The following is a 14,429-nucleotide window of genomic DNA, read 5'->3' as shown; positions in this document are numbered from 1 at the left end:
AATAAAGGACTGTGAATTTTAAGTTAATTATTTCTGCTAAAAATAACCCCAACCCGGTTATTTGCCAGCTAGAAGAAAGCTGAACTGACAGGAACGTCTGGCATAGAATGCATTCATTGCGAAATTCTTAACTATGTTTTGTCAGGTTGGAACTTTGAGTTGAATCAAACTGAATTTTTTTCCAGTAAATGTTCTGTTCTTTTAATTTTATTTTTTGTTGTTTCAAGAAGTTGTGCAGGGGGAGAGAACTTAACCCACTGCGTTAAGAAGTTCCGTTCTGTTGCTTTCTACTCTGGAGCAATTGAACTTGTAGAAGGCTGTTTCTCTGATTTGAAACATTTTCTGTCGTCCTGTGAATGTCTACCTGAAGTCAGTTAAACTTCAAGTCATAGGGCATGGGGGAAAGATAGCACACTTAATATGTATTTTCTTAAAAACTAGCATAGAACTTCTTAAAAATTGCCTGCGATAGAGGATGCTCCAGGTTTATGCATTTTTCTGTGGGATTGTGTACTCAGCATTTCAGAGGTGGAGACTAAGAAGGAGTTTTCCTGCACTAGTTTTTTTCTTCAGATATTATAGCAATGAATATATATATTTATATAACAAAATAGCAATAGAAAAATCTCTTCTGTGCTGTTATTCTCTCTTTTCTGGTCCTCCAGCAGTGCAAAGTAAGAGGAGTGCAATCTGATTTGACTGGGAAGCAGTTCTGTCAAGCTTGGATAGGGTGATGCAAATGATGGGAATCATATTGCTAAAGGAGGCAAGCTGTGAGGATATGAGAATTAAAACCTTTGGTGATAGCTTCAAGGATGAGATAGCAAAAGGATGTGTGCTGGATTGTTCAGATGTCATAAGAGATATCTCAGTCCTGAAACATGGGAATGTATTGCCTTCAAGAAGCTGGAATAGGTCTTGTGATACATATTTAAAGGAGTTGTCTTATGTAAATGTTAGGATATCTGGAATGTTTAGTCTTTGACAATTGTTAACGGAAGCAGATCTGGTTTTGTCTTGGTACTTTCTAACACATTTTCCTTGAATATTTGAGGGTTAATTTCTTAAGCATATCAAAACCAACCCACTTAAAAAAAAAAACAGCCACTTTAAAAAAAAGTTGTTGCTAAAGAAATATTGAAGATGTTTATAGTAATCCTTGTGTACACCAACTATCTACAAAAATATTTTACATGTTAACTTAGTTCATTAGACATGCCAGTTTACCAAATAACCAAGGCTTTTGTAGTGATTAATTTGTGAACCTTGAACTTGACAAATACAAACAGCCTTTTGAGAATACTACATTCATGTAAGTTAAGTATGGGTAGATCTGGTACTTGCACAAGAAAGTGTTAATCCCATAACTAGCATTAATAGGTAGAAGAAAAAAAGTAAGCCACTAAACAGTTTTTAGTGCTTTCTCTGAGAGACCAAAAGGTCTGCCTGCATGTTGTTGGATGATAGAATCTATTTGGAACAGAGACCACCTCAGTAGTGGAAAAAGCTTCAAATAGAATTTGTACTCTTTAAAATGTCTGCTTAATGTATTAATCCATAGGAACCTGAGCTTTATTTAGTTTTCTTTTTATACAGAAAATTGATAAGCTTAATCTCCATAATCTCAGTTATTTTTATTTTCATGTAAGAAATCTAAATTTCATTAACTCTTTCCCTTGTCTCTCTTTCCAGTAGCTAAGGTATGTTAGATATTAATAAGATAGACTGCTTATTATAGTGATGATTGCTGTGTTGGAAGAGCGTAAAAGTTTTTACTTTGTCATGCAGGCACTGAAGAGCAACTCCATATTTTCCTTGAAAATACATAAAGAGAGCGAGTTTGATTTCAAGTATATCTTAAATCAATGGACAAAAAAATATAGTTCTGGCACTCACATTGTGTTAGGTGAGTATTTTCTTTTTGTTTGGTTGTGATTATGTCCTCGTGGTGACTTGCATTCTATGCGAAGTACTTACACTGCATTATCTCATTGCTTCCACAGGGTCAGTTCCCTATGAATTCTTTCTAGTTATCCCTTTACTTATTAGTGCTACCGCTAGTCTCTCTTCTTTTGTGGTGGTGGCTGTGGTTCCTGGGTTCCAGCGTTTAACTGCTGCGAGGGAAAATCTTAGAGGGAACATAAAGGAGGTTTTTTTGACGCGTTAGTTAAAAGAACTACTAATACTTCCAAAGAATTTCCCTGTGTTTCATAATTGTCTACTAGTACAGAGGATATTTTCAGTTTGAAATAATTTAGGTAATCTGAAGATTTGTAGTAATTTCCTGTATGTTCTGGTAGAATCTTATTTTTCCAGTTGTTTGCAGTAGCAGAGACTCTTGGCCAGTTTCAAACTTTTTTTTCATTTCATACATCAAGAGCAAGAAGACTGACTTAATTACATCTGCTTGTAGGTTCATACAAAAGCGTTAGCATTCCTGTGTTACTTCAAATGTTGTCTGTATTGTGAAGTACTTGGCTGTGGGCAATTCTTTTTCATTCTGTGATACTGATGTGAGATACGGAATTATGCTAGATTATTACAGACTAACATGAAATGCTGTCTGCCATATGCTTATGAAATTTATTGCTGAAGAAATATAATACTTTATGTAAGTGTATTGGGAAGACCTTTTTATTAAGTCAATGGATGGGGAGAAGGAAAGAGCCATTGCTAATGTGGTGTAGTACTTCACATGCTTGAATATTACAGTTACCTTATATGTGTCTATAAAACATGTGCTTAGTTTTAACAGATGACTGCATGCAGTCTTTGGGAATTACAGATGCAACTTGCGTGATACATTACAGTCTTCCTGCTCCAAGAATCTTTGGTCAACGTCTACGCAGCATGTCTGACAACTTCTCTAATGTGATAGAGGTTTGAGTAAATCTTTAATACTACATTTGATTATTAAGTGGTAGATACATAAAAGTTTTTAAAAAGGAGGCTTTTTTTTATTTTTTAGGATTCTTCTGTAGATCAGGAATATAGAAAGGCAAGGTCAGTCATTCTGCTAACAGAAAACAGTGCATATCATGCACCTGGGATCCTGCGCTATTTGCAGCATGGAGAAGCTGAAATTCCATCAGAACTGCATGATTTTACTGCCAAGATGCTAGAAGCTGAAGAAAATAAGAAATGTTCAAGGCCACTGTGTGCCTATCTTAAAACATTTGGGTTTTGCAAGTAAGGAAATACCAAGTTTTCTTGACACCCATACTGACACAGGAATGCATTGTGTGCCCTGAATGCTAATGCTTCTATTTCCTTGATGAGTTTTCCTGTTGGGTACTTTTATTCAAACCAGTTTTTTCTCATGAGAGTGTTTTTCACTTCTGTTTCTGTTGACTGTTGCATCTGTTTCGCTCTTCTTAGGTACTTTCATGAAAACAAAAATATTAACTTTTCTATGGAGACCAATCATACATAATCGGACATAATAGCATAATTAGTTATAACTCCTTCCTAGATGTACTTGAGGGAGCTTTAAGCCATTGTTTTGATTAGTATTCTAACCATAGTTGCACAAGGCTGATGCTTTACTCTATACCCTGTCCTCCCCTGTCCCTCCAGAGCGGGTAAGTAGATGGTGACTTCTCTGAGCTGTGTGTAACTGGATCATAAGTAGTTCCTGAAGAGGTTTCCACCAAGAGGTTTTTGGCTGTTTCTCTCTAACCCCCGGGGTCATTGGTGCTATTTGAGACAAACTGAATAGTGAGGGCTGATGGTGTTTTAGTGTTTGAAGCCGTTCTAAGTCACATCAATATAGTTTACATCTGAAAACAAAGGGCTTTTTTCTAAAACCATTGTGTTTTTTTAATATATAGGAATCGAACAGCGTGTCCAGATCGTCATCAAATTAATTTACAAATAGATATGCCCCAGAATATACCAGATAAAGTTACACAAATGCCTGCATGTGTGACAGTAAGTTACTATTTTCCTTGGTTTTGGGTACCAAGAAGGCAGATCTTAAATAGCTACTTACTTATTATTTCATATTACGTTAATATTTCTGTAGTATGTATACTCTATCTTTTGACTATTTGTTATTTTTTAGCTTTTTTTCGTCTATGCCTTGCATAAATAAGTATGCCAGCTGATTCTGGGTTTACCTCAGATTTTCTTCTGCATTGAAGATTCCTGCTCTATGGGAAGAGAGCTTCTGTTCTGTTTATTCATTCCCTCTATAAATTTAGACCCTATACCAAAACTAACAGGTTAACAAACACTCCTATAAATATCAATTATATTAATTGTAGAGGAAACACAACTTAATCTTTTGGATTGAATACAAGTTGAAGTGGAAGGTGATGCATGTTTTGTTGGAAGTGATGATTTTTTTCTTAGCAGACTTGTTCATGCAAACTTGTTGAAAAATCAGCATATTCTGGCCTTGTCATTTCAAATGAGTATTTGCAGTATCCACAGAAAATGGGATACAGCTCCTCCCTTATCTTCTAGATGGAACATCTATTTCCTACTAAGATGTCAACGCTTTTTGAAAACTGTTTTGATACAGAGTGCTGTTCCGATTGGACTTTTTTAATAGTTTCACAGGCATGAAACCTTCTTTGTTATTGGGTTGACTTTGCTATGACGGTTCTCACATCCCAGTAACAGTTTGTATTTCCAGCTCTCTTCACCTGTCTTTTCCGTCCCTTCTATATGGGAATGTCTTCCCATTCAGCAGTATTGTACAGTCTCTCATGTCTCCCTGTTGGATAATGATTGGTGAGGGCAAGTGTGTAGACGCTGATGCTGCCTTTCGAAGTTAGCACTTGGGTCTAAGAAGTGCTGGACGTCTTCCGTTTGGACGAGCTGCTTCCACTTTCTTCCTGTCCTGTCTTCTTGCAGAATTCGGGTACCTTCAAGTCATGCAGTTAATAGGTGTTACCCATTCCCAAAAGTCGGAGATTGTGAGAACAGAAAATAAGAACTGGATGGATTCTTTGGTGTCACTCTATTTCTGCCTAATAAATAAGACTTTGTTGGTAGGAATGAGTTCAAAGCCTTTAACAACCTACATGTATCTGGTTTCAGTGCCTGACACTGGGACAGATTTCATGACACTCCTACTGGAAACTTGCACTTACCTGTGGCGCCCTCGAGACAGTGGTTGTGCCTCTTCCATTTCCTCATCTGCTTCTGCTGACTGCAGAGCCTGGTGTCTATCTTACAAATCGGTTATCGCTTTGATCACTTTCTTTTTTGTTTGGAACCCAGTATAATGTTGCCTTCCTTTAAGAACCTCAAGTTGCATTTTTAGGACTTCTATTAAGTAGAAATTACCTTTCTGGTCCTCTTACTATCCTGTCTGGTGTCATACGCCCAGCTGTATCTCAGTACTTCTGCCTGGCATGACCCTTCAGGTGGAATGCACACAGCGTTTTGTGTTGGTGTTGATAGTAGTATATTCATAGTTTTTCACTTAAGTAATTAGAGTGCAAAAAGAGTGAAGGTCTCATGCTTCCCCAGTGAGTTCTTCTAGAACACACTGTAAGGTTGGAGAACGCTTAGAATTAAGTTTGAATGGTGTGGAATGCCTCAGTAGCGAGCAGCTTGGCAGGTGATACTGTAGTTCACTCGTGTTCATTGAAGTGGAATACCACCAACGGAGACCTAGCAGTTCTTGCTCTATAAATTTCTGTCCATTGTTTACTGGACTATGGGCAGTCAGTGTTATTCATAATTTTATGAATAATATAATAATTCATAATCTTCTGAAATGTGTGCGTGCAGCAGCATCTCTGTCACCTCTTTGGGCTTGTAAGAGGTAGGTGATCTTGAATATGAAAAGTCACATTTTGTTAATTTAAGAAATCATCCAGCCCTCCTTTTATGGTTTCAGATACTACCTCTCCACATTGTAAATGCAACAAACTACTTTGGTCGAATAGTAGATAAGCAAAAGGACCAATATACAACTCTTGCTGAAGAAATGAATGAGTATTTTAAGAAACCTAGTAATAAAACTTCTGTTAAAAGCGTGGAGAAGCTAGCGGTTTATGGATTATGTGAGAAAACACTTTTCCACAGGTAAAAACGTTGGCTTTTTAAAAATTGTTGATGTGCACTTTTTTAATACAAAGTAATTTAAAACTTTCCCTGTTTAGTTAAAAAAGTCAACCTGCCGCCAAAGCCAGCAAAAAGTCACTGTTATTCAAATCATTCTTTAAAAAGCTATCACATACTCTTTAAGTTACCAAATGGAAAACAGAATGACTACTCACGTGTGCACACAGAGTTAGATATTTTGCTATGAAAACAATTTTTGAAACGAGTAGAATAAAAAAACTTTTAACTGATTATCTGAATAATAAGTCTGTGTTTCCTCTCCTATTATATGAAGGGTTCAGGTGGTAGAGATTTCCCCCAAAGAAGAGGAAAACTTGTTTTTCATGGTCAAAATTAAATACATAGATGAAGGCAGAACAAGTCAAGTTCAGAGCTATCAGCTGCTTCACTTACCAGCAAGGTTTCAGTGTCTGCCACCTCAGGCTGTGGAATTTGTAGTTTGTAGAGTGAAACCCATTGATAATGAAATTGAATGGAACCCAAAGGTAATATTTATCAGGTTTTTCATTATATTTCTTCATGTTCTGTAATTTGTGTGTTGTTCTGTGAGAAAACAGTTATGAGCTGCGAACTTGGTTATCAAATTTCATTGCTTATTAGTATTACCGGTAAATACCTGCTATTGGGGCAGATCGTGAGAAGTTGGTTTTCTTGTTTATTTTCCTACAAAATAAAGTGAAACTCGTGGGATTCTCTTCTGTTATTTAAATGGCTTCTTCCAGAACAAGTTATTGCTGCTTTTGAATTTGTGGGGAGTAACAGGGGAAGGGTAGCCTCTGTAAATTGACCTGTGTTTGAAATACTCTTTCCATTAAGAAAGCTCCTTCCTTAAAGGGTAATAATACTTTTTTTTAACCTACAGTGAAGTTTGAGTATTTCACTAGTTTACTCAAAACTGGTTTTATTTATTGAATATCCTTTTCATTGTTAAGCTCAGAGGACTGTTTCATTATAATTAAAATAATTGTAAAGTGATGTTGGTATGCATCTCAAGTGCAGTGAAAATTTCTTTTTGCTAGGTAACTCATTATATTCAACACAAAATTAAAGGAAAACTACATGAAGCAAAAATAGTACATACCTTGGGAAATACAGCTTGGGTTGACCCAATGGTAGGTATAGAACTCTAGCTTTACAAAATATTTGTATCTAAACCACTTTATAACAAGAGCAGCCATTCTTCTCTTTCCTTCTGTCCCTTCCAACTTTAATTTTATTCTACATGGTATTCAGCTAATACTGTTGGTTAATTTACTGTGATGGGGAACACGTGCTAGAGCTCGTAGAGTCTCCATCCTTGGAGATGCTCAGAAGCAATCAGGACATGGTCCTCGGTGGCTGACTGTAGGTGACCCTGCTTGAGCAAGGGTGTTGGACAAGATGACCTCCAGAGGTCCCTTCCAACCTCAGCCATTCTGTGATAAATACATATGCTTGTATATAGATGGAATACATGACTGAGTAAAATTTGACCTTAAATCCGGAGAGCTGAATATGTACCAGTAGTAGAGCACCAAATTAACTGTAAGTGTCATCCAGACTATTCCACAAAGTTAGTAATAAAAGTATATCTTGGAAGTACTAGTTTTTGGGGTTTTGTCTTGTAAAATCAATTATGTAGTTTGTCACACATTCCTCTGAAAGAATGGAACTTTGATCCTCCAAGATTATTTGCTGATATCTAAGACCTCTTAAACTAGACTTAATTTATTCTGTTTATATTTCTAAATCTTTACTGTCTTTTATAGTTCTTCAACTAGTATAGAGTTAGTTTTAGTCTAAATTTTTCTGCAAATTAAACACTTTTAAGCCTTTTTCCTGAGTTATCTTGATCAGAATAGGATGAATGGGTGTTCTTGTTCATGATAGAATAGTTTGGGTTGGAAGGGACCTTAAAGATCTTGTTCCAACCCCCCTGCCATGGGCAGGGACCTTGGCCTGGACCAAGTATTCCTGTTGGTAGTGCTGACTGGAAGTTGATAGCCGGGCAAGAACTGGAGCCTGTCATCCATGCAGCGATGTTTCCTCTGAGTGTTTTCCTATTCTCACAAAACTTTACAGGTAGGAGATTGCCTTAGGGCTGTGTTTTACTTGAAATGAGATTTTTTTTGAAAGGCAGGAATCTATTCTGACAGATCAAAGGACAAAAAATAAGATGACTTTTAAACCTTTGCTAATGGCATGAATAAGCTAGTTTCATCTTTATGATATCTGTTAAGAAATAACTGCATTATATGAGCAATGAGTTTAGTGAAGAATTTTGATCAAAGGTAGCTCATGAGGGGGTTGATTTCCCCCCCCCCCCCCCCCCCCCCCCCCCCAATGTTCTGGTACAAGTTCATCAGGAGGGCCTCCCTCTGTTTCAGGGTCATGATGTGCCTCATGTGGCTGCTTGGTCTTGTCAAAGAGTACAAAAAGTTATTCCTGTGCTTTGAAATGTATGATGCTATGTTTTCCATAGCATATGTTCCAGTTGGCTGAAGAATAAAGTAGAAAGGGAAAATGATCTGGAAGTAATTCTCTTTAGTAGCTTGCGTTCCTAAATGGCGTATCTCAAGCTTTCTCTGACTTCTATGCTTTTGTCTTTGTTTCTTACTGTGTCCCCCTCTCTCAGCAGTTTTACAAAGTTATTTGGGTCTAGGAGTTATTTTAACTATGTAGTGTGTTTTGGCTGTAATTTGTATAATTAGGTCTAGGATTGTTTACTTCATCATCCTGATTCTGTTAGGTGGGACTAGCTACTAATTACCTGAGCCATTACCAAAATGAAAAATATGGTGATATTTTGAAAACAATTAAAAGCATGGGTAGGTTCCTGTCTGAAAATCAGACAAAACAGATGGCTTACAGGTATAAATTAATGGGTGCATGTTTAAAATTTTACATAAAGAACAGCTTAGAGTTGGAGAGGCACTATTTATGAACTATGTTTTCCATTTAGTATGTTTTGTAATTCAAGGTCCGGGTTACCAGGCTTTCAGATTTGAAGGTGTCAGTCAATGAATACAATGTTCGATCTGAGATTTTGTCTACGGGTCTGGGAACTGACAATCCAGAACATATAACACAACTTCAGAAGTTGTGCGGACACGTGAAAGTATTAGATCATGCAAAGAACTTGGAGCCTTTGTAAGTATTTACAAATTCTTTTCAGCATATACTTGCTAAGAAGAGGAATCTATTATTTAACTGGATATTTTCATGTTCAATATTACTGAATGTGGTTTTCATTTAAACACAGAGATACGTTTGTGATATGTCTGCTTTCCTTTAACTGTTCTTTAGCCACATAACCATCATGGAATGAAAAATATCAACTCCAGAAAACGTTAAGCTCGTATCTGATGCAGATAGCCAAGTTTTATATAAAAATATATGGAATCTGAATTGAAATTATTATCTTTCGTTATAATCGGTGGCTTTTTTTTTTTAATTCTTACCGGTCAGTACATAGTACCGGTGAGTATAGGAGAGCGTATTATTGGTGTTTGTACAGCTGCAGAGTTCAAGCTGGAAGATTTAAACAGTTTTCTTCAAATGCATGGCCTAAATTATAGAATGGTTTGGGTTGGAAGGGACCTTAAAGGCCATCCAGTGCCACCCCCCTGCCCTGGGTAGGGACACCTCCCACCAGACCAGGTTGCTCAAAGCTTCGTCCGACCTGGCCTTGAACCCCTCCAGGAATGGGGCAGCCACAGCTTCTCTGGGCAGCCTGGGCCAGGGTCTCACCACCCTCACAGCAAAGAATTTCTTCCTGATAGCTAATCTAAATCTACATCTAATCTAATTTAAACCTAATCCTTTCAATGAGTATGGCTACCTGATGTTTTTTACGGTAACAGCACTGTATGGTTTGTGGGTTTTTCCTTGCCCTGTAAATTTCTAGAACTGAGTAAATACTATATGTGGTGGAATGGTACATCTCACTGTGGTCTGTCCTGGATCCTAGGACCCTTGATTTAAAATCATTATGAGCAAGAAAGACACCTGTAGCTTTGTGTGTTCTGGACTCTGTGTGGCATCTTGTTCAGGAGTTTCTTTAGGCACTTGTTTTTGAGTTTGGAGAGCCATTATTGAAAACATAATTTAAGTGCTCGTCTGACCAATCAAGTTTTTTTAATATTTACAAGGAAGAGAGAAATCTCAAAGATTTTCTTTCAGAGAGTAAATATTGCTTCATAAACAAAAAAGGTCCCTGGAATATCATGATGGGCACTGTATGTGCTGGCTCAGGGTTTGGCAAGTTAATTAAGGTGACTGTTTCTGTGACTTAGCCAGTCATCGAGATGAGGAAGCCTAACCCCCTCCATAGTCCATTTCTATCTTAGATTGAGATTCCTAACACGAACTTAACGTTCTTGTCCTGGGAATAAAGTGGTTTGCATCTTCATCTCCAAGATGATGCGGTCTATGGATGTAAGTTCTAGTTTCTGAAAAAAATACTGCAAGTTGAATTTGCTGTGCTGTATTTTACCTAGCCTCAATTCTGCTTTGGAATTAATCAGAAAAACTGATAAGCATTTTTTTAAATATGGAAATGGTTAAAAGTATCTCTCATTTAAGATTGAAATTACTTTCATCTTAGTAATTTACCTCCAGAGTAATTAAGGAAAGTTGTGTCAGATCTGAAAAAAGATGACTGCACAGGTATTTAATACTGAATCTTCAATATGGATTGCTTATAAAAGTTAGTATTTGTTTATGTGACTGAAACATTAGGTGATGGCTTACTAGAGTGCTTTCAGTTCTCTTACGCCACAGGAGTCTCCAGGAGACTGACTCTATTCCAGTGTTTCTTGAATCTTGAGTCTAGTCAGCGAGGCTGTACAGCTGCAAAGCCAGAGGTCTCTTACTAATAACTGAAGAACTTCTGAGTATTCTGAAATTTTTACTTCTTCCAAGTCAGAATGAAATATGACCAAAGAGCCCCCAAACCTCCTGGAATCCATTGTGAAAGGGAATCATTTTCCCATCTAGGTTTGTCACACACCAGAAAGACAAATAAATTTTCATGATTCAAAGGAAGTGCTGGTACCGTCACAATTTTAAATGTTCTCCTAACTTGGATTTCTGTATAAATGCATCACTGAGTTACTGACGTTCGACAACCCTGTGGTGAGATTTATAGTTTGATAGAGGTGCATTTTATTGTTTTTCTGTATATATTAGAGTGAAAAACTTCAAAAGGATTTCCAACTATGATTAGGAATCCTTTAAATATTAAATGTATTTAAACCCTTTGTTTTAAAAATGTCTCTTTCTGTGTTCAGAGGCAAAATGGAGGATACAGCTGGTCCAAAGAATGTGTCCAATCCACAGAATACATCAATACAAGAAAGTTCTACTGAAAACTGTAATTCTTCTAAAATTACTTTGAGGAGTCACCCATGTGGTAAATTTTTCCATAGTTTCTAAAAACTTTAAAATTTTAATTGAAGTTAAGTGCTTAAATATCAACCTAAAATTTGTTTTACCCAATGCAGACTTCTCTGGGTATACAGAATAGGGCCATATAGCTAATATTTACAATAAGCCACAAATCTTACTATGAGAGTAAGCCATATTAGCAAAGTTATATTACTATTTGGGAAATATTCTGTCCTTGAGAGACTCAGAATTGTTTGGATCTGAATGGAATGTGTGAGCAGGAACTTGCTCCTGTAGAGAGGACAAGTGTTTGGCTGTCAAAGGCCATAGGGTTTAAGGAAGCTGAAATAGGTTGAAACATGAGGTGAATAACAGCATCATTCCATGGGAGATTCAGGGTGGTAGAAAATAGAACTTTTTCTTTCTAACCTGGTGCTCAGGGATGTGGCATTCAGTCAGTAGAGGCTTAAAAGCACATGGCTTTGTTAGTCTTAGAAGGAGGGGAGAATGGTCTGACAGCAGTTGGCACGTGAGTTTGGAGTGATGAAAGCTTAGTGATTAAAAAGTTGCAGCAGACAAAAGTCAAATCAGATCTTGGAGTACTTATTGTGGAAGGCTTTTTTTCCTGGTATAGTAGAGTGACTGTGATGCCATGTTTCAAGCTGTTATGGTAACATCAATGGCGGTTTCTAAAATCACATGCTTCGGTTTTCAAATAAGTAATGTCTTGAAACTGGGAAAACCTTCACCTGACCTGGACAACTGTGTATTTTTGGTGGCTTTTTAAACTTTATTATATCAACTATAATACTGTTTTTAGCTAAGATTTTCAGTTGAATTATTAACACTATTAAATCTTCCAAATAGTAAGTACCCAATATGAATGCCAAATATATTCTTGCTGTAGTAATTTGATTGCTACCAAGTTATTTTTATGATAGTAACGGGGTATTCTGTAAGTATCTGGTTTCTGTAGTATAGATAGGTATAAATTATCTTTCTGGATTTCTTATTTTTAGATGGTGTAGCTCAAACTAAGGAAGCAGAAGACTCTACTCTGCATCAGCATAAATGGTACAAAAATTGAGTGATTTGTTCCCATGCTTGCTTTTTAGTGTGAACTGTGAATTCTATGATTCTGTGACAATCATTCTTGCTGAGAGTATCTGGTTTGTAAATAAGTATCATACAGGTGGAATTCGGTTACGTCAGTGTTGAGCTTGAGAGATTACTGTTGCTGTTACATGATATATCTATATACGCACATCATCTTGTGAATTCCTTAAGTAATGTAAGTTGTTCTTCTGCTTGCTCCTTTCAACACTATCCGTTGAAATTACGTAATCTTTGAGATGCTGTAGTACTAAGTGAATGAAAACACTTTTTGAGCTCAGTCCATGCTTCTTATAACCTCTGACTTGCACTTGCCTGGATTATATTTTAGCCAAAGACGGTCCTATGTAAGGTCTAAATCTGCATATTGGTATTTAATGAGATGAATCTGTTCTGTCTGTCTCCCCTTAATGCTATTCTGTTCTTAAAGAAAAATTTAAAAAAAAAAATTGGTAGTCTGATTTTATTTTGAGAATGTGTCTGCAACACAACTATGGCCCATTTCCTTTGTGGATAGGACAATTTATGTTGATAACTAATTTGAGAAGCATGCAATAGAAATGACTGCCAGGTTTGTTTTTGATTATGAGTATGCTGAGGTTGTTACCTTAGGTGTGGTTTGTGGGGAAGGTCAGCAGATAGTGGATCCTGAGAAGTTTTAAACTTTCTTACACGCTTTGGGACTAGGCAGTGCTTCCCTTTGGTGGCTTACTCTTTTCTTCTACCTATTAATGCTTGTTATGGATGACTAACACTTTCTTGTGCAAGTACCAGAAGTATTTTGTGTATTAGGCTGTTGGAAAAGTTCTTGGTAGGGTGATTGAATCCACATGTATCTTTCTGCAGCTTGACTGGCACGGTTTAAGGTCATCTCCATTATGTAATACATGTTGAGGTATGGGTTAGCAGTTAAATTAATGAGGGTTTGGATCATAGAATCATAGAATGGTTAGAGTTGGAAGGGACCTTAAAGATCATCAAGTTCCAACCCCCCTGCCATGGGCAGGGACACCTTCACCAGAGCAGATTGCTCAAAGCCCCATCCAGCCTGGCCTTAAACACTTCCAGGGATGCGACTGAGTGTATGGTAAGGCAAGTAACCTGAATGAACAGATATTACAGTCTGCTAATAGGATTTATCTCTCAGTGGTTAAAACCTTTCAGCATGTGGGGGGAGGTTGAGGCATAACAGCTATAGAATAAGCGCTTGAAAACCCGAAAATTGTATTTGTGCCTGTGGTCAGTTTCTGTTGTCATTTCAAGATTACACTATGATAGCATAAGGCAGTAAGTTTGATTCCTTTGGATATCAAAGTTAATGGAGTCTGTCCCTGCTTGAACTAGGAGGTGTGATCCTCCAAAGTACTGACATTTGTGACAAAACCACTGCAAGCTTGGCTGATGTCCTATTATGTGTTTGCCCGACAAGACTATTCAGTGTCAAATTATTATCATAGAATCGTAGGATGGTTTGAGTTGGAAGAGACCTTAAAGATCATCCAGTTCCAAACCCTCCTGCCCTGGGCAGGAACACCTCCCACTAGACCAGGTTGCTCAAAGCTTCGTCCAACCTGGCCTTGAACACCTTACAGGAATGGGGCAGCCACAGCTTCTCTGGGCAGCTTGGGCCAGGGTCTCACTACCCTCACAGCAAAGAATTTCTTCCCCAGATCTCATCTCAACCTCCCCTCTTTCAGTGTCAAACTATTTTCCCTCGTTCCATGGCTCCCCTCCCTGATCAGGAGTCCCTCCCCAGCTTTCCTGGAGCCCCTTTAGGGACTGGAAGGGGCTCGAAGGTCTCCCCGGAGCCTCCTCTTCTCCTGGCTGAACCTCCCCAACTCTCTCAGCTTGTCCTCGCAGCAGAGGGG

General features: G+C 37.6%; 1 protein-coding gene across 1 annotated transcript in view; it reads left to right on the top strand.

Moving 5' to 3' along the window:
• Positions 1–14,429, top strand: part of TDRD12 (tudor domain containing 12) — a 35,328-nt gene that overhangs the window by 19,000 nt on the left and 1,899 nt on the right. The window contains exons 17-26 of the mRNA XM_074158008.1: positions 1,789–1,906; positions 2,747–2,880; positions 2,969–3,189; positions 3,831–3,930; positions 5,855–6,042; positions 6,356–6,566; positions 7,101–7,193; positions 9,041–9,210; positions 11,352–11,473; positions 12,468–12,522. Coding sequence (XP_074014109.1) covers positions 1,789–1,906; positions 2,747–2,880; positions 2,969–3,189; positions 3,831–3,930; positions 5,855–6,042; positions 6,356–6,566; positions 7,101–7,193; positions 9,041–9,210; positions 11,352–11,473; positions 12,468–12,522 — 1,412 coding nt within the window. The remainder of the gene's footprint in view (positions 1–1,788; positions 1,907–2,746; positions 2,881–2,968; positions 3,190–3,830; positions 3,931–5,854; positions 6,043–6,355; positions 6,567–7,100; positions 7,194–9,040; positions 9,211–11,351; positions 11,474–12,467; positions 12,523–14,429) is intronic.

The sequence above is a fragment of the Numenius arquata genome, chromosome 13 (genome assembly GCF_964106895.1).
Source record: "Numenius arquata chromosome 13, bNumArq3.hap1.1, whole genome shotgun sequence".
NCBI classification, from domain to species: Eukaryota; Metazoa; Chordata; class Aves; order Charadriiformes; family Scolopacidae; genus Numenius; species Numenius arquata.
This window is presented reverse-complemented; position numbering and strand designations above follow the sequence as displayed.